The 20,235-nt window shown below is 55.0% G+C and overlaps 1 protein-coding gene across 2 annotated transcripts in view; it reads left to right on the plus strand.

The window, feature by feature from the left end:
- Positions 1–2,839: 2,839 nt before the first annotated feature.
- The window catches only part of SLC6A9 (solute carrier family 6 member 9), a 37,498-nt gene continuing 20,102 nt past the window's right edge, over positions 2,840–20,235 (plus strand). Inside the window, exons 1-2 of one of the 2 annotated variants that reach the window (XM_066269403.1) lie at positions 2,840–3,028; positions 8,635–8,750. In XM_066269403.1, the coding sequence (XP_066125500.1) occupies positions 8,721–8,750 (30 nt within the window). In that variant the 5' untranslated portion in view covers positions 2,840–3,028; positions 8,635–8,720. Of the gene's footprint in view, positions 3,029–8,634; positions 8,751–15,447; positions 15,583–20,235 lie in introns of those variants that run through there. The other variant, XM_066269402.1, reaches the window with a different exon arrangement.

Here is a 20,235-nt window from a genome sequence, read left to right on the forward strand (position 1 = left end):
GTCCAAGGGAGGAAGAACCTGACAGCAGAGCCCCAACGGGTCACTGCCAATAATGCTTTCCAGCACCTGGTGCTCTAAGGAGTTAGAGACTACTAGTAAGCCAGGCTGCAACTTAAAACAGTGTCTACCCTCCACCAGCTTCTCAGCAGTGACCCTCAGCAGCCCTCCACCAAGATGCCAGTGCTGCCAGCTCCTACAGTGCCCTCCTGATGCACACCCACACTGATTCTGAGTCCCAACAGAGGCCTTGATCCTGCAGGCTGATGACAAATGAGGAAGCCAGCCAGCACTGAGGATCTGATGCTGGGCGCAGTCCTCCAAGGAAATAGCACTGTAACTGGAGGCTCCTGAGACACGCCTTAGCCCACAGTGGGTGGGGCCCGGCCGCTGCCTGTTCCCTTGCTGCCCTGGCCAGGCAGAAGCAGGCCAGATATCTGACCCCAGCAGTCCTGTCTGTCCTCAGGCCTGACCCCCCTACTCTACGCACATGCCCTTCTCATGCTGAGGGCCAGTTGCTCACAGCCAGGAGCTCATAGCACAGGACAAAGGTCATCCCACCTGGGCTCAGCCCAGGCCTGACTCCCCTGGGGCCTCCTTCTGGTTTGATAAAACAGCTGCTGTAGTCCCTATCTCATGGAAATGGCTTTTCAAACTAGAATGTTTTCTCACAAACTTCTTGGGATTAAACTATGTGGCTTCCTGAAACCCTTTCTGGATCAAGATGGGCAAATACACACATTCATAAATCTCTCTATATGTACACAAATATACTTTGTGTTATGTCATCTGTTTGTCTAGCAAAACTCTTATGGGCAACATCTCTCACTTCCCCCAAACATCCCAGGGAAAAATCTTCTCTGTCCCCTACCCTACGGGCTAAGGTGCTAGGCTGCCTCTCTGACCTCAGATTAAGCCTAAACTTTCTGTCTTCCTCTCTTCCTGGTAGGCCTCAGAAGGTCAAATCCTGAGATCCCACCCCAGCTGGGCCTGAGGGACTCCTGGGGGTCTGGCTCTAAGCATCTTGAATACCCTTCCAGCCTCCCTTGTCTGGTGTCTCGAGGTATGAGGGGGGAAGCCCCACTTTCCCTGGGCCATGACAATTTTAAGAACCTTCACTGACACTCACAGTGTCCTCTTCTCCCACCCTACCACACCCCAGCTATGAGGGGAGGGGGCAATCACCCCCCTCTCACATTTTTCCTTGTCCCCACTCTTTTACTTGGGACTACTTCTAACAGCCTCCTTCCTGACTTCCCTGTGTGGTGACCCTTTCTGACAAGCCTCGGTGGGGAGGAAGAGATGAGAAGCAGAATTTATGTCCTGGCAGGAAAGGCAAGGAGGGCTTAGGTCAGATCTGCCTCATCCCCAGAGTTGGGCACACACAGACCACTATACAGACCTGCAGCAGTGCACACACAGTCACTCTTCCACATTGATCCATCTACACAAACCCACAGACACAACAGACTGCTCAGGTAGAGGTGCATACACATGCACACAGACACACAACACATCTACAATTCATTCATAAGAGAATATACATCCCAAACATGCTATACCTGCTAGGTTTGGGGACAAAGCAAAAATGAAAATCTTTCTGGTAAGACCAGCCTGTCTTGATCGTCTCCAAAGTGAATAGGTTGTAAGTTCTGAGATGGTAGAGCTCCAGGAAGGTCTGTGGAGTGCACTGTGTATGGCATGAGAGTCTGGTTGACAAGAAGTGTCTGTGCCTCATAGTTGCAATCTTCCTCAGTGCCCCTGGTGGTAAATTAATAAGTGGAATCTCACTCATCAATTGATCTTTAAGTTTGGCACGTGTGCATCAGCTTCTTGGAAGCAGACTGTTTCCAGGGAACAAATAAAACCTGTTTCCTGGCCAGACAACAGTGAGGAATGTACTCAGGGTATAGAGGGGAGACTATTTCTACAGGCAGCCCCTTCCTGAGCAGATGCCCCACTCAGGCTGCAACAATGGTGGTTCTGACAGCCAGTGCTTACTGGCTCTTCTCCCTGAGAGCTGGCGGCCCTCACTATATAAGCAAATGTGGGAGCCCCTTCTAACCACTGCCAAGCATCGCTCCCAGAGGCAGCCTGGATCAATGTGTTTCACATATAAGTATTCGCATTAACTTAGTTCATCCTCTTCATTTCTCAGGGGAGGAAACTGGGGCTCACCTAAGCTCCTTTTGGCAAAGTCTACTTTAGTTTGTATTGGAACCTTGGTCTGCTTCCCCAGGGAGGGATGAGGAGGCTCAGGTTTGTGTCTGCAGCCCCTGTAACACAATGGCCAGAGTAGGGTTGACCAAGCCAGTGGTCAAAGGAGGGTTTCCTACAGAAATGATTACCCCCTCCAGTTCCAAAAAGTAGGACCTAGGCTTTACCCAGCTGTGCCCACAGTCCCTAGTGGCGCTGCTCCAAAGGGAATGGAATTTGCTCTGACTTCTCTCTAGGGGGAACGCAGGCGCAGAAGGCTGGGGGCCTGGCAGGCTAACTCGAGCCCCAGCCCCCCGAAGTGCCCCAGGCCTCTGGCTTCATTCCAGCCTAGCCCCGAAGGGGACGACATCTGCTTCCTCCAAGGGCCTCAGCTGGAGGACAGAAAGGCAGGGACGGAGAAGGGGGCTCCTTTGTGGAGCCCACTCCCAGGGGCTAGTGAGGATCAATCATCTGAAAGCTGGTGCGACTTGTAATTTTATTCCCTGGGAGGAGGAGCCTGAGAAGTCGGCCAGGAGGGGTGGGGATGGGGGTGGGGTGGGGGTTGGGCAGCCAGGGGAGTTGTTCAGGGAAGGGAGGGACTTGGCTAGGTCTCCCAAGCTTTCTCTAGTCTCCAAACTTTCATCAAACTCTTGGCCCCCGCCTTCCTGAAACCAAAACACAACAAGCTCTGGAGAAGCCGCGAGCAGCGCGGCGGGGCGGGCGGACTCGGGGCGGCACTAAGCCTCGGGAGGCTGATGCAACTTTCCCTTTAAGAAAGCCACCTGGGCGCACCGCGGTGCGGACCCAGCACGTCTGGGCTGGGGGCTGCATTATGGTAAGGGGGCTGAGGGACCAGAGCGCTGCGGCCCGCACCTCTGTCTGTCCTGCTGTCGGTCTGGGTGTTTGGTGGCTCCTCGGGATTGAGCCCCAGGACCAGTGTGCGTGCGTGTGTGTGTGTGATCGCGCATGCATGCGGGCATCTGTGGGTAAGAGTGTGGGTGCGCGTACGGGGATGTCTGTCTCGCCGCTAAGGTCGGGGTAGGTGCACGCGTCTGGGTTGTCACCGCTGTCACCTAGGAGTCGTGGCAGACAGGAAAGGCGGTGTGAGGGGGGACGCTCCCGGAGTGGGGGCGCTGCGTGCAGACGCCGGCTTGGTCGGGAGCTTCGGGCGCAGGGTTGTGCGGGTAGCGCCGGAACCAAAACGTGTCATGGTCCGTCTGGGCGCCAGTGGGTCTGCGTGGGTCAGGAACCGGAGGGCCGTGTTTGCGCCCCGCGTGCTAGCTATGGCTCCATCTCTTCGCATTGCCAGTCACCCTGGCTGCCTATCTGGACCCTCCAGCCGGCCTGGCTCCCTATCTGCCCGCTCACTGGCTGGCCCGGTGAGGGTTCCCGCGCGCTTGCGGGTACCAGGAAGCCGGGCCAAGGAGTCCTGGCGCCCTCGGGCTTTCTTTGTCCGCGACTCCCGGCCAGGGCTTTGGAAAGGGACCACGGCCGAGGAGTTCTCCGGGGGCTGCTACTCCAGGAAGAATCTGAGTCCTCCCCATCCCAACCTTCATTCTGGGTGCTTGCAGGGCGGACCTGGGCGGCCACAGGTGAGGGCAGGGGCCTAGCAGCCCGGGGCGCCCACCCCCCACCGGCGCCCCGCACCCCGAAGCCAAGGCCAGGAGGGAGAACGCGGCGGGGCCCCGGCCAGACGCGAGGGGGGCTCACCCGGAGGGCCGGGAGGGGCCGGAGCCGGCCCGGGGGCGGGGCGAAGGGGCGGGTACCTGGGCGCCCCGGTACTTTTCCACCGCAGGGGGCGGGGGCGGGACCGCCGCCTCCTCACCAGCTGAGAGGCCCACACGTGGTAGCTGATGTAACGCCCGCCACCCCCACCTTGCGCCCCGATTAAAGCGGACGCGCCCCGCTTCGAGGAATCGGGACGCTCCGGGTGGTGCCGTATCCCCAAAAGCGACCGCGCCCCAGCCTACCGGCTTGGGGCCTCCAAGCAGTCTGCGGGCCGCTTCTTAAAGGAGCCGCGCCTCCTTTCGGGCCTGCTTCTCCGTAGGCCACGCCCCCTCGTTGATCACTCTTAAAGGAGCCACGTCTTCCGCTCTCTGACAGCGCCCGCACAAAACCTGGGTATATTACTTTGCTAAAACAAGCCTGATGCTGCTGTGGCTGCTAGATAGTAAAAGAGTGGAGGAGAGAAGGACCTGAGATGTTAAAGACTCACAAAGAGAAGGACTATCAGAGGGTTGGGGAGTAGTGGGTGAGGGGCTAGTTCTAGGAAGGAACTAATGGGCGACATTGAGCATGCCCAAATATTTACAAGAACTGCAGAGAAAACGCCCCCTTACTTGGCCTACACTGCGACTGCGGCACCGCTCAGTGCCCAGCCCTGGGGACACAGAAGAATCACACCGCTGCTCTGGAAGATCTCTCCAGCTGGTGGTACGCCAGATTTGGACACAGTAACTGTGCCGCAACACTGTGTGTGATGAGAGTGTTAATCAGATGTACACAGCGTGCTTTGGGGGTACAGTGGAAAGGTTGGCAGTTGACTGCAACTGAGAAGAGAAAAAAAGGCTCCTTGAAGATAATGGCATTGAGACAGGTTTTGAAAATGGATAGGATATATACTGATGGAAATGGAGACAAGGGTGCTCAAGGAAGAAGGAATCACCTGAGCAAAGGCATGGAGCCAGAACCCTCTGGGAATGGTGAATAGTCCCACATGGCCACAGGTGGCTCTGGGTAACCAACCTGAGCTCAAGGCGGAACCAAGGACCCTTCCCTGCCTCACAGCCCCTCCACTTCCTCCATCACAGTCACTGGAGATTACACTGCCTCCTCTTTCTCTTACACTGTCAGGTCCTTGAAGGCAGGGAAAGAGCCTGACCTCTTTCAATTCCCAGAGAGGATTCCAGGGCAAATCCCTGGGTCCAGATGGTCCCTTAAAATTAACTGACTGGGGGAGAGGAAAGACTTAGCAATGAGACTAACGGTGAGCTGGGTCTTGTGACTACCCTCTCACTGTGCACCACTGGGTGGCTCACAGGCAACTCAGACCCAACTTGCCACCCACCCTTCCTCCACTCCAAACCTGCAGCATTCCTGTCTGTGGGTCTGGCTCTGGCTTTTTCCTATTGCATGAGCAGAAACCAAAGACCCTTCCTTATCCCTCACTTCCAAAGTCCAATTGCTCCTCCTCAATTACAACTCTGCCTTAAAGCCTTCATAGCTGCCGTTACCCTCAGGATAAAGACCAAAACTCAGTCCCCAAAAGTCCTGACCCTATTCATCTTTCTACCTTCAAGTTTGGCCACTTTCTCCCTGGCTGAGCCCCAGCCTCAGGGTCTTTTCCATATTCTTTCATTTGCTTAAATCTTTCTTCATCTTCCTTCCTCCTGATTGCTACTTTGCCTTATTAACTCTCTCTGACTCTCAAATATCCTTTCCTCAAGGACTCTAAGACAGGTCAGGTCCCCATTTTAAGGATCTTTCTCCTTCACACTTTTTTTTTTTTTTTGTATTTTTCTAAAGTGAGAAACAGGGAGGTAGAGAGATAGACTCCAGCATGTGCCTGACAGAAATCCACCCGGCATGCCCACCAGGGGGCGATGCTCTGCCCATCTGGGGCTTCAACCGGAGCCATTCTAGCGCCTGCGGCGGAGGCCATGGAGCCATCCTCAGTGCTGGGGCCAACTTTGCTCCAGTGGAGCCTTAGCTGTGGGAGTGGAAGAGAGAAATAGAGAGAATGGAGAGGAGGAAGGGTGGAGAAGCAGATGGGCGCTTCTCCTGTGTGCCCTGGCCGAGAATCGAACCCAGGACATCCACATTCCAGGCCAACACTCTACCATTGAGCCAACCAGCCAGGACTCCTTCACACTCTTTATGTCAGACTTTAATTATATATATTTGAGAGAACAGTTTCACTTATTCCCTCTATCCTATAAGCTGCAGGAAGGCAGAAACCCATGAGTTGTTGGTGCACAGGTCTGGCCCAGAGCAAGCCTGAAATAAATATTTGTGGAGTAAATAAATTGAATTGTGGCCAGCCTCAAATGCCTAATAAACAATTTAGGCCATATCCTGTTGGCTGTGGAGAACTATTGGAGAAAATTAGAGCTTTGGGGATTTGGGGAGATTAATGGATGGAGAAGGGAGGAAAATGTGGAGGACTTGTAATCAAGTCAAAACTGAAGCAGAAACTTCAGAATTTCCAAAGAATTATTAACCCCATCTTCCAGATTGAGGCTCAGAGGAGTTAAGTAATTTGCTTAAAGTCACGTACCTAGTGAATGGCAGAACCAGAATTCCAGCCCAGGGCCACCAGGTCCCAGACAGAGTCCAAGCTCTTCATCACATACTGAACTTTAGACCCACTGGTATCAATGCTGGCTCCTGCATGGGTTAGGGGCAGGTCTGGTGCCTGGATAATGCAGATCTCCAACATCTAGAAGAGGGCTTGACATGTCATGGGCACGCAGTTGGGGTTTTTAATAGATGGATGCGGCCACTTCACATAAATGGCAAAGGCTAGAGAAGCAGCAAGGCTTTACACCCAACTCATTCTAGAGCAGCCACCAAGCCACCTTTTCCCCACTAATCTGTAAGCACCCCAAGAGCATGGACTGTCTGTGCAATCAATGCTCTGGGATACCCTGGGTGAGAGCCCCCTGGAAGCCTAAACTCCAGGGCAGAATGTCCTCAATTTACTTACCTGGCCAGAAGATATAATAATTCCCAATTCATGAAGTGGTTTTTTAATGCCATCTGCTGTTATTATTGTCAACACTGTCATTGTTGGCTAAAGAGGAACAGCTTCAGGAAAGTCAAATCTAGAGCTTACAGCTTGCAGGGAGGGATGCGATGAGTGAGGAGGACAAGGCTACGATCTTAGCGGAGCACCACCCCTTTCCTGACTCCCGCAGGAGACCAAAGCCATGAGCAGGGACCTCTTTAGGAAGGACACTATAAGAAGCAGAGAGGCCAGCCTGGTTGACTGAAAAAGGGAAATGGTTACAAGTCACGTACCCACCTGCTGCAGGCAATGTAGGAGACGTAGTGGCCAAGGCAACGCCTAAAGAAGCCGAGGCTGATTTGCCTAAGCAAAGAGCATTGTCCTGGTCTCTTGGCCTTCCAAAGACTTCCGGGGCCTGTGGGTGAGAGGTAGCCCTGGACAAGTGGGTGTGGGTGGGGCAGAGTGGCACAGAACAGCCTTTGGAGTAGAATCTGCTTCCTAGGAGGGTAAGGAAGGCCTCAGAGGCAAACCCAGTCCTTCCTGGGACCAGGTCCAGTGGAGGTTGAATATCTCCGTCCATATAACTTGGGTTTTTCCTCCTCTGAGAGAGTTTCTTGAGTCTTCCTGAAGGTTGACTTCTTTTATATGGCCTATCGGAAAACTACCCTCTACCACCTGCTTCTAACATTAAACCTGCACACGCCTGCACTGCCCTGCTCTGCTCCTCCGTTTGTCGGCTGCCGTCCCAGCTCGCCAGCCCCACATCGCCTCCCCATTGCTTCCTACAAGGTCTCTGCTGGCTTGCACCCTCGCTCCAGTGCCTCGGCCTTTCCCATCTCCCTTCATTTCAACCCACGCCTCCTGCAAACTGAGCACTATGCTAGGTGCTGGGCACAGAGGGATAAGTGAAACAGAGACTCAAGCTCTCAGGCAACCCATGGACTCACGGCTAGCAGACTTAAAAGCAAATTAGTCTAATAAGAGTTGATAAGGAAACCAGGAGATGTCTACACAAAACAGAAAGGAGGAAGCAATTTGTTCATCCTGGTGAAGGAAAGGTGACAGAGAAGAGTTAACATTTATGCACAGTCTTGAAGGATTTGTAGAATTTTACCTGGTGAACGGAGGGAAGCTGTTACAGGCAGGGACAGCGGAGCAAGGGCAGGGAAACATGCCTGCACATGGTGTGTTTGGCATGTTCACAGCTTATGGTCCAAGTTAGTGACATAACAACAAACCTGGCTGCCCTGGAGCCCAAGCTGAGTGACACCAGGATGAGGTAGGACCATCCTAGCTGTCTGAGTGGGGTGAGGGTGCTGATTCAAGCTGCCTCCCCTTCAGGGGAGAGGTTGAAGCCATTCACACAGGCGATGAAGGTGTTGGACCCTGTCCAGTTTTGTGTTCATTTTTTATCTTTTATAGAATTGGGCATCTGGAGAGTCAAAAATAGACCTTTGCCCATTGGGACAGGAAGCCCCAGAGACTAAGGGATGCCGGGGAAGGGGCAGGAGAGGAGCTGAGGCGGAGCTGCTCCCAGGTCATGGCAGAAGGAGCTGAGGGGAAGCGGCCTGGCAGAGGAGCGCTGCCAGGGAAATGAGGCCTGCCCGCTGGTGGTCTGGGCCTGCGCTACCTGTTCTGGGAGCCCTGAGGGCCGCACACGCCTTCCCCGGCCTGCCTGGGCTAGGTCCTCATCCCACTCTCTGCTCTCTCCACAGCTCTTGAGGTCTGTGGCCTGAAAGGTGCTGAAAGCAGAGCCTGTGATTGTGGCCTGGGACTCCAGAGCCCCCAACCTGCTGCCGCCATGGTGGGAAAAGGTGCCAAAGGGATGCTGGTGAGTACAGGGACATGGCTGCAGGGAGAAGGGAACATGTGCACTGCCCCCTCTGTGGCTTCCTGCCAGCTGTTGGCATCATGACAGGAGAGCCTAGGAAGCTCTGTAGGGCCCAGGTCTGGTGCTGCCAGGGCTCCTGAGTGCTAGGGTTGTCTCTGGCCCGGGCAGGCAGCCTCTCACCTGGCTGGTTGGGCAGTGCTGCAGCCCTGAGCCACAGCCGGGCAGATCCTGCCACAGAGCCCGCTAGGAGGCAGGAGGCCCACTTCTGGTCCTGTCACAAGAGACAGTCTGGAGAGAAGGCTGCAGCTCATCCTGCTGGGAGGACAGCAGAACTCCTGTGGCCGGGACACTCCCACCCCTACCCAGTGCTCTGCCTGCCACGGAGGGGGGGGGGGGGTGCTTGGTGTGTGCCCATCAAGGGGTCCTTTGACCTTGCCTGGTTTTTCTGTACTTTCACTCTGAAAAATAACAAGACTGTTTCATTTAAATCCTCTCCTGAGGTCTCTCAGAGAGCCTCCCTCTCTCCTTTCCCCAAGCATGGCCCTTCCTTTGCCGCTGCCCCGGGGCACAGGCCAGGCAGTGGTGAGGTGCTTTGAGAGGCAGAGGGGAGGACAGGCCCGGTGGAAGGACTTCCGTTCACACTGGCGGACAGACGGAGCAGGGCACCACTGGCAGCAGGAACCAGGGAGAAGATGCCAGATCCGCCCCAAGGGCAGTGCTTGTACTTCGTCTCTCTTGGGATCTTGCCTCAGGGAAAGCTAGACGGGGCACTATCCCTGTAGGAAGCTAGTGACCGAGCAAGGCCCCTCCCTTACCCCCCCTTGGTGGCTCCCTTTCCCACATCAATTCCTTCTGCTACTTTTCTCATTCAATTAAGGATTGATTGGCCTAGGGTCTCTGCTGAGCCCTCACAAGACAAGCTGGCTGTCACCAAAGATTTCTGGCACTCAAATGACCTAGTCCAAAGAAATGGTTTGAGGACAGTTAGCTAGGTGGTATCACAAGAAACTCCAAACATACAGAGAATTTTTATGAGTTTATTTGAGCCAAACTGATGACAATTGCCAGGAAGCAAATCTCAATGGACTGAGAAAATGCTCCAGAGAATGGCAGTCTCACAGCTTGTGTTATACATTACAATCAAAGGGGAGATGAAAGGGGCGGGAAATTCACTGGTGGTAGATGAGGGAGGCGGGAGAACGCAAAGCAGGGAACCCTCTGGGATTGGGTAAAGAGTAAAAGTGGAGCTGGTGGGTACAGGATGGTTAACAATGAACCTTCCGTGCGCTTAGAGACAGTATGCAGAGGTCTCAAACTCGCGGCCCGCCGAACAATTTTTTTGCGGCCCGCAGACTAATCCACGAACTACAGTTTCTGGTCGTTTTGTGACACTGAAAAGTGTTGCGTAACAGTTGCTTTTTGTAGACCTAGTGCGGCCCGCCGAACGGCTGTGATCTTGCTCTGCGGCCCACATGCTGAGTTGAGTTTGAGACCCCTGGAAGGGGAACAAGATAGCAGTGAGGGGTTCTGTGGTCTGTGCTTCGGTGTTGGTGGTGGTGCCCCCAGGGGTCTGGAAAAGGAAATTACCTCTGAGAGCTCAAAGGTATGTTAGCTTAGACGCAAAAAATATATATACAGGCTCACTTAAGGTCAAGACTGGAAGCTACATACCTTGGAAGTGACTATGCACCATGACCTACTTTTAGTCAGGAATTTTTATGTTCCGACCATCCTGTGAGGCGACCTTAGGGCTCTGAGTTTGTTGAGTCCGCCGTGCAGGCCTCCCCTGAGCTTGTCAGGTTTAGTTTGTGGTCTCTTTTTCATCCACAGTGGTTCTGCTCCAGGCTCAGGGCCCTTCAGCCTGCCCCTCGGGCCTGTTCTGGTTCCCTGGAACAAGTCTGAATGAACCAAGCTTCTGAAAGTATATCTGAGCCATCCTGAACGCAAACAGGCAGAGCTGGGGGTCTCATGACCTGAGCACTTGCTAGGGGTGGATGTTGTGATAGAACCAAAACAAGGCCCCTGTTCTCTCACAGAAGTCTTGGGATTACCAAGGGCCTATCTAGGAAGCGGAATATGACTCTGCCTTCTTACTTAGAGAGTCTGAGCTCCGTGAAACCCAAGAAGCCCTCTGCGTACTCCCTGGCTGCCCTTCTTTCTCTGGAGTTACCCTGAAAGGACTGAGGCAATCAGGCAGGGAGACGTGGGACCCACGTGGGCCATAGGGAGCATGAATCACAATGTCCCAGAATCCCTGCCAGAGCTGAGCTCCCCAGAGCTGCAGGCCCGCCTGTCTGTGGAAGGGAATGCTACTTTGGGACTCCGTTCCCAGCACCAGGATGTGCCTAAAGATAGCTGGGGGTCGGTTTCCTCGTGCCCTCTGCCCTTTGGCTTCTGCCCGCTGCTGCTTCGTTTTAAGCTCATAACATCTGTCCCCTGGGCATCCCCGTGGTTGCTGAGATTCTATTCCTTCCTCTTTTTCAGTTCTGCTGATGACCTTGGGCTATGCTATTCTGCTATTCTCGGGTCCCAGTTTGAAACCAAAGCCTCCTCTATTCAGTGCTTGTCTCTAGGATACAGCCTCTGAGGAAAGCCATCTCCCCTAGCTGACCTAGGCAGCTGAGCGGCACTTTATTGGGTGCTGTGTTCCCCTAAGGCAGCGGTTTATTTCCGATGGCTTTAGGCGACCCCTGTGTTTTGGTTGTTGGACCCCGGCCGGGGTCGCGACCCACAGGTTGAGAACCGCTGCCCTAAGGACACATGGTTCAGGATGCTCCTCTCAGACATGCCCTCCTCAGGATGCCATGGTGGGGTAGAACACAGGGCGCTAAGGGTCATGCATGTAGGCCGGTGGCACTTGGATCATCCCAGGTTAGTGACTTCTGTTGCCATTTGTGCCCTGTTATGTAGGAGTGGGCCTCCCTTTGAGGATGGACCTCACTTCCACCCCCCTTTGCTCTAGGTTTGGGTGGGAGAACATGGGACCCCTGGGTCTTTTTGGTGTCGACAGTCTTCCTTAGAGCTTCTGCCTGGCTCTGCATGTGGCAGGTGCCCTATAGAGGAGCAAGCCACTTCGTAGCACGTGCCCAGGGCCACATGCCTGCTGCACGTGTCCCTCCCCCCACTCCCAGCCCAGATGGTCTCTGCCAGGCCAGCTCAGCTGCCTCCCTCACGCCTCAGTGGCTCCTAGGACAGGGCCGTGCAAGAACCCAGCTGGCCAGGGTGCCTCCAAGCCTGGGAGCAGCTGGGATGCTTAGGGGCACTGGGGGGGTGTGAGTGGGGTGGGCCTTCTATGGAGACCTCATACCTCTGTACACGTGTGGTGGGGAGGCTGCTTGGGACTCAGAGGACAGGGAGCTGGAGGAGAGGAGGCCAGGACAGAAGAGCCCCACTGGGTCAGCTTTAACCCTGCAGCTTCATACCAAGTTCACAAGCTGATTGACTCAGTCTCCTCCCCTTGTCCGCTCCCCATTCTTAGTGTCTTGGGCAGCAGAGGCCTTGGTGAGCCTCCTTGGTCTCTCCCTAGAACTCACTGGTTGCTTCTGCACTGGAAAGCCTTGTGATGAATAAGAACAGCCACCTGGGCTAGGGCCTGGTGCCAGACAATCTAAACTATCCCAGAAGGCAGTGCAAGCATCACAAGTGGCCTGGGACTGCCCCACCCTGACCTCTTCTACTTTGACATGAAAGTTTGAATACCTCTTGTCCACAGCATCCATGCCAGGGCCTGATACACAGTGGGTACTCACCCAGCCCAAGTCCTAGCATGTGGCATATGCTCAACTAACATAGGTTTGGCACACACTGGGCACTCCCCAGAGACAGATTAAGGTCAGTTGAGGCCCCTGGCACAGAAGAAAATATTGGGCCCCTTACATTAGAAAAAAGTATGAAGTTGGGGTTTTGCAAGGCCTTTCAGAAGTCGGGGCCCAGAGCACGCGCCCAGTGCGCCCGCCGTTAAATCCACCTCTGACACTCCCTTAGAAGGCCTATAACCTTCTAGGCACTCACCTAACATGGGTCCCAGCATGTGGCAAGTGCTTACCTAGTACTGATTTGGCACACTTTGGCTATTCTCTTAGTACAGAGCCTGTTACACAGTGGGTGCTCATCTGGCACAGTGCCAGGCACACAGTGGGCACTCACTCTGCTCAGAACTGGGCATACGTTGGGTCTTCACCTGACACAGAATTTGGCACACATGGGGCACTCACCTAGTGCAGGACCTAGCATACCACAGGAACTCACTGGCATGGGGCTGGCATACAGTGAATGTTCCCTCAACACAGTTTTTGGCACACAGTGAGAGCTGTCCCACCACTGGATTTGGCACACAGTGGGTACTCTTGCAACACAGGTCCTGGCACACAGTGAGTGCTTTCCTAGCACAGACCTGGCACACTGTGTATTCTTCCAGCATTGGACTTGGCTCATAATGAGCACTCTGCTAACACAGGTCCTGGCACATAGTGGGTGCTTTCTTTTTATAGGCCTAGCACAGAGAAAGTACTCTCCTAACCAGGACAGCCTAGATGATCAACTAGATGAATCTAGATGTGCAACTGCCCCTCACCAGTGAAATGGACACTATCTAGACCCAAAGGATAAGCTTCCTTCCTCAAGCTTCCTCTCTGGACCTAGGACCCTGTCCTCCCTTCCCCTTGATCTGCCCCCCAAACCTACCTGCTCAGTCCTGTGCCCTCACCTCCCTGCATACAGCCTCCCTGCAGCCCTCTTCCCGTCCCCAGCACTCCTGAGTCCTAGCTCAGCAAGACCTTCCCCAGAGTCACAGGGCACAACAAAGCCCCTAGACTCCTTGCCCCTCTGGAAGCATGCCCACTCGTATTAAGAAAAGTCAAAGGTGGGGGCTGGGGGAGCTGGCCTCCCTAAGTGGGGCTGGAGCAGCTGGATCCCACTAATGAGGCCTCATTACGGCCAAGGCCCAGCTGGGCTGCTGCCGCCTCCTGTCCCCATGGCCAGAGCTAGAGAAAGCCATCCAGCCAGGGCTGCCTGTTCTGGGCATCCAGCCCAGGCCAGGGCAGCCAGAGCCCAGAGCCCACCCTGGGTGGAAGTGAGCATTTGGGCATCATGGGTGACTGGGCCTTCCTGGAGCCAGTGGCCCAGCCAGGGCCTTGGCCCTCAGTCTGTGCCCGCAGGAAGTCAGCGGAGCATGTCTGGGGACCTGGCTGCACAAGGCTGGCCCAGTGAGTGGCTGAGTCAGTGGGGTCTGAGGCCATTCTTAGAATACTTCCTTGAGCCAAGGCTGATCCATCTTCTCCCCCAAAATGGGGATAAAAATGTACCTACCTGAAGTGGTTGTTGAGAGGATTAAATGAGTTGACACACACACACACACACACATATATATATAGTGTTTAGCACCATGTCTGGCTCACTAATATGTATTATCTCTTCCTAGTATTACTAATGTTCACTAGCTTCCATAATGGGTGGATATTATACCCATTTTAGAGATGAAGAAACTAAAACTAGACATGTTAAGTGACATGCCTAAGGTTATATATGGTGGGAAACTGGCAGAGCTGGGAAACTGGCAGAGCTGGGGTTTGAACCCACGTCTATCCGACTCTAAAGCCGGTACCCTTTCTTATTTCAATGTCGTCCTGCCCTGTTCCCTTTGGAGTCATTACCCTTACCAACTCACAGGAAAGCTGTTCTTTGCATCAGAATTCATAAATGCTTCCACTTAATGGATGTTTACTGAGATCCTACCATGTGCCAGGCCCTCTGCCAAACTGTCCATTTCCAAAAAGAGCTATACCTTCCCAGGACCAGAACACTCATGCCCACCTTCCCAGCCACCGGCTTGTGGTGCCTCACCATCAGCCAGAGTCTGACCAGTGAGCGTAGCCTTAGAGAAGAGGGACGGATGGGTCTGAGTCACATGCCCCCGCCCCAGTCAGGGTGACACCTGCTGGGCTGTACTCAGCCCATGCGGCACACACTCCTAGAGTAACACCTCAGGTTCTGGGCAGCGCAGTTCAAACCCCCAAGGGTCCTTCTTTGATGGCCTCCCTTTGTCTGGACTCTGTGGTGACCACCCCCTTGGCTAATGCCATCTTTCTTCAGACAGGTGGACGCAGAGTCCACTAGGCTAGAGCTTTCTTGTACCATCAGTCACATTCTCCCACAAGGATGCCCCCTAATCTTGGCTGGATGGGGACCCCCAAGTCTGGGGTGGGGAGACGACTCCAGAGCCCGGTACTCCCCAGACCACACCACTCTCTAAGAAGTCTGCGATGCCTTGGTAGTGCCCTGGGGCTGCACCGCCACTTCTTCCCGCCCCTCGTCTCTAGCTCCCATTGACACCCGACCACCCTACCAGGAGCCTGCCAAATGCCAGGCCTGTGGGCTCGGGCACATCTGAGTCGTAAGGCCCAGCTCTGAGAGAGAAGCGAGCTGCCCTCACTCTCTCCTGAGCTCGCTCTGCCTCATTCTGTGGTGGTGAGTGAGTGTGTGTTTGAGTGTGTTTTGTTCCAATAACTTGCTGAGAACAAGAGAAAAACACAACAAACCCCATGCCTCACTCTAGCTCTGGAGCACCCTCGCTGGGCTGCGTGGGGACTGGCCGGAGGGGGAGGGCCAGGGGAGGGGTAGGCAGAGCTTCGGGAGGAGATGAGGTGAAAGTAATTGCTGCTGCCCAGCCGGCAGTGGGAGAGGCATGGGAGAGGCAGGAGATGCATCAGTGTCGCCTGGAGCTGGCAGAGGTGTGAATGAGCGGTGGAGACACGCGTGCTCCGCGCTCCTCTCTAAGTGCTCACCCGGAATGGCCGCAGCTCGTGGACCTGTGACCCCCTCCTCCCAAGAACAGGTCAGTCACCTTCCAGAAGGTTGAGCCCTCTCCCTGGTGCCAGGCAGGCTGGGAGGCTGGGCTGGGGGTGGGGAGAGGGGCTGAGTGATCTGTGCCAGGGAGGGGCAGGCACAGCCAGCAAGTGAGACAGACACCAGCCAAAGTGACCCAGAAAGTTGCCACTGTGCAAAGGAGTGCAGGAAGAGTTAGCTGTGGGGGGGGGGGCATGGGGGAGGAGAGTGGGGGGGTGAGGGCTCCCCCAGCCCAAGGACCTGCTGAGAATCTGCTCTGTGTATCAAAGCTGCATTGTCCTAGCTCCCGGGGAGACGGACCGGAGGTGCCCAGGAATTGTACTAATCAATACAGCCCCATTGTCTGCCACGGCAGTTACTCCTATGGGGAGAGTGGGTGAGGGGGCAGGGGGACATGGTACATGGACTCAGTGGTGAGGATGGGGGAAGGGGATAGGGCGAGACTCAGCTGGAAGGAGAGAGACCCCATGGAATGTTCACCAGTGTCCAGGGCAAGCACCCAGCTGCGGTGGGTGCTGGTGTGCCCTCATCCCTGGAAGCTAGGGACGGGCAGGTTGTCAGGCACAATGGGGCTGATGGCAGCAAGGATGGAAGGACCAGGAAGCCACCCGCCACCCTGTAGGTCATCCTAACCTGACCTTCAGAAAGCAAGAGAAGAAGTGTCCTCTGGAAATATATGGGTTCCGTTTGGGAGAAGCTTTATACAGAGCTGCCCTCAAACCTCAGGATTGCCAGGGTCAAAAACCAGGGCCACTTCCCAGAGTGCCAGCCTGCTGCCAACCAACGGGGGTGGAGACTGCCCACGGCTGCCGCTGCATGGAACAGGCCACTAGGCTTCTTAGAGCAGAGGTAGGGCCCACCCAGTGTCCCCCATTACTGCTCCTCAAGACCTGGAGCAGAGCCTGGCACACTGGGGGTGTGTGTCTTCCGTCTGCTGTTCACGAAACCGGCAGGTCACTGCCAATCATGGCTCTGGGGTGAAATAGCGCAAGGCATATCCTTGCCTCTCTCACCTGCTGTATGAGGGCTTGGACTCCAGATAGGTGCCCAGGCATTACACTGAGGTTCTCCTCGAGGCAGGAGGCATGAATGGCCCTGTGCACTGATTAGGCCTGAGGTAGATTTTTCCGTGGTTCCACTCGTCTGGCTGTGACCCTGATTCTTTCCCATGTCTAGATAAGAAGGTGAAAGTAATTGCCTGGATATGGAAAAGGGAAGGCTCTGCCACTGCAGGACAGGTGCTACCTTAAGGGCCACCAGGGCCCCTGGACTGGTGGGAGAGAACTTTGGGAACAAGAAACGAGGGGTGTGAGGAGGCCATGGGCTCTTCTGAGGCAGCCACAATTTACTGTAATGACTGTTCTGCTTAAATTTCCCCTTGGGGCTCAGAGAAAGCTGCCAGTGATCTGGATTTGGCTCCAGGTCAGTCTGGGATGTGGGGTCTTGCCCGTTCTCCTCCATAAAGTTTGTCTTGGATGGACTTCATCCCATGAGCAAACCCTGGGGCTGCAGAGTCCCAAACAAGCAGCCCGCTGGCTCCCAGGGGGCCTGCCCAGCCAGGCCGCTCCAGGATGCCTCAGTGTCCACTGAGAACAGGAGGAGGGAGCTCACAATTCACAGAAATATCCCGTGGACCCTGAGCTGGGCGGGCGGGAGTCAGGAGCCAGAGCGAGCGGTAGCCTGGGGTAGGCATCTGGGCACTCTCTAAGTCGTGCATGGACAGAAGAGGGTCCCTCCTGTGGTGGAGCTGCTCGCCTCAGAGAGCAGGCTTTGCAACTTTGTTTCCTCTTTTATGCCTCTCTGTAGTTTCCAACTTTTTTGTGTGATAAGCTTATAATGCTTTTATAATCCAAAAGAAAAGCAATAACATTTTAAAAAGTAGTCTAGAAAGCTCATGGAAAATATAGGAGTCAGAAATAGCAAAATTTCAGGCAAGGCAGAACTACAGAATATGGAGTGTATTGAGGTCGTCTAGCCTTTCCCCTGATCTCATAGATAAGGGTGCGGAGATACGGAGAGGGGAGGGGAAGCGACTTGCCAGGGTCACTGGGGGAGCAGGCTTCAGAAAGCCAGGGTTCCTACCCCCGGGGCAGGGTCCAGCCCTGCCGAGCCCAGGGCATAGTGGGAGATCCGGATTCTGCCCTGGGAGCTGAACAGCCTTAATCCCAGAAGCTCAGCCAGAGCAGTGAATAAGCCGGGCAGAGGGCTATGTAAAGGATTTATGTAAGTGACTGCCAGGGGTGGGGGTTTGTTAACCCAAGACAGGTCACAAGTCACAAGTCCTGTGCAGGGGTGGACACTGCTGCCTCTGCCTCAATGATTGTTTCTGTGGGGAAGGGGCATCTGAGGGTCTGATGTGTGTGTCTATGTATGGAGGTCACTTTAGAAAGAGCCCCAACGCCTGCCTTCTGCCTCGTCTAGGGGGCTTGGTTACGAGGCGGGTAGCCCCCATCCTGGAGACCACCCACCAGGCCAGGCCGGAGGTGGAGCAGTCAGGAGTGAGGGTAGGGACTGCCCAGCGAGCCTGGAGAGGAGGTGCCCACCCAGACGGGCCCCAGGCCCCTCTGGTTCACCAGCAAGGTGTGAGCAAGGGAGGAAGGGAGAGCAGGGAAGGGCAGGGGGGGAGACAGGTGATGGACAGGAGACACCTGAAGCCTGGCCAGTCGAGGCTGAGCTGGGCGAGGCAGCTTGGTCACCAGTCTCGGTCAAACCACAAGCAGAAAGGGATTCTTTCTTGGGTGACTTCAGAGACTGTGACCACTGCAGGGACAGTATCAGTGACACTGCTGTCCACCCAGCTGATAAACAAAATGAGAAGCCTTAGATTGGGGGAGATTACACAAGGAGAAAAGGATGATGCGGCCTTGGAAAAGGCTCGTCAGCCATGGGCCACGCTGCCCGGGAGGAAATGGCAGGCAGTCCCTGGGCCAGGCTGGAGAAGGAAGGGAATGAGTACCCCAAACAAGTCCTCCCTGCCCCACCCAGTGCATTCTAGAGATCCTTTCCTCCTGTGAACTTGGAGAAAGGTAGGCTTGCTCTGTCCTCCACTGAGGACCAAGCCCTCACCAGCCAAGGTGTCTGAACAGTCTAGGTGGCTTGTGCTAGAATTGAAGTTAGAGGCCTGTCTGTGGGCAAGGCTCCCATTGCTAGGAGCATTGCATCTACAGCTCCCACAGGTGAGGCACCACAGTGCTGAGATTTAGGGCCAGGGAACAGACGTGCGTCCTGTTTCTGCTGGGAGCTGCTTGCACCACCTGCAGAGTGTCATTTCACTGATCTCTCGCACCTTCTGCAGGGCAGCCCGCTGGTGGTGTAGGAAACTTCCCACAAGAGTGCATTCCTCAACCCCCAGTTCCAGGTCTCTGTGCTGGGGGCTCCCGCCTCCCGTGTGGCAGCCGGCACAAACTGGTTAGCGCATGCTCAGTGGTGTGCTGCTCATTAACAGCGCGCTGGCTCTTGAGGGCTCAATCGAGCGCTGCCCGTGGCGCGTGGCTGGGAGCATCACCACCCTCCCAGTCCCCTCCCAGGCAAGGAGCAGACCGCAGAGATCCAAGTCTGTTCCTGCTGCACTGGGTTGTGGGGGCTGAGGCCAGGAGCGAGGTCTCAAACTTCAAACCTTGAGGACCTCCCTGTCCTAGATCCTCAGTTGTGTCTTTTACAGCTGTAACCGCTGCTCTGTGACCCCACCCATATACTCTGCAGCTGCCACAATCCCCCATTGTGCCCCTAAGTAAACAAGCCTCGAACAGAATGAAACTGTTATTGTAGGAACCCTGTTTGGCTGGGATTTGTTTGGGAATGGATAAACTACCCCAAGCAGGCTTCACACCCTCTGAAAAAAATGCCCCCTGACCCTGCGGTATTGCTAGGCTTGTCCCAAAGGAGGCCCTGGGAGGTGGTGACAGGCTTAGGCAGGGCTCTGTGGGGGCCTGTCACAGAGGGCACACTTAGGCTGTGAGCCACCGTCTCCCCTAGCTAAGCTGGCCTTCAAGCCTCTGCATCAGGGTGGCCTTCCCTGACCTCACCCTGTCTATGCCCCCACCCCTTATCCTCCTTCATGTTCCTGTGACTTAAGAAATTCCCCTTTGTGGCCAGGTTGGAGTTGCTCATAAAATTATGTATTTGTTTATTTCATCTATGGCTTACTTCTCACTAGACTTCTAGCTCTGAGTGGGTGGTGTGTCTGTTTATTGCTGAATTCCTAGTGCCTGGTGTAGGGCCTGGCACACGCAGGTGTGAGTAAATCTCCACGGTTGCATGAATGAATCAATGAATGAAGGAATGCAGGCTCTTTCAACTTGCCAGTTGCTCTGAGTGCTCCTTGAAGGAGACCCCACAGTTCCTGGGGCTGTGCCCCAAGCCTCCCAAGAGGGTGTGAAGGTCAGCGTCTTTACTGGGGACAGTGCTGGGTTGGGCGTGCAGGACAGTTGCTCCACAGGGGTGTCTGTGCTATCAGACTCACGGTGTGCAAGCCCAGGAGGGACCAAATGTACCCACTGTGGGAGCAAAGAGTGCACAGCTGGGCCCTCCCCCAGGCATGGGGCCTCCTGTGTCTGCATCCCCGGTGCCTTTCCGGAAGGCACCCAGGTCCCCAGGAAGCCACTTCTCCCCTTGGCATTTGTCAGTCAGTGTCAGGGTCCGA

The sequence above is a fragment of the Saccopteryx bilineata genome, chromosome 3, assembly GCF_036850765.1.
Source record: "Saccopteryx bilineata isolate mSacBil1 chromosome 3, mSacBil1_pri_phased_curated, whole genome shotgun sequence".
NCBI lineage: Eukaryota > Metazoa > Chordata > Mammalia > Chiroptera > Emballonuridae > Saccopteryx > Saccopteryx bilineata.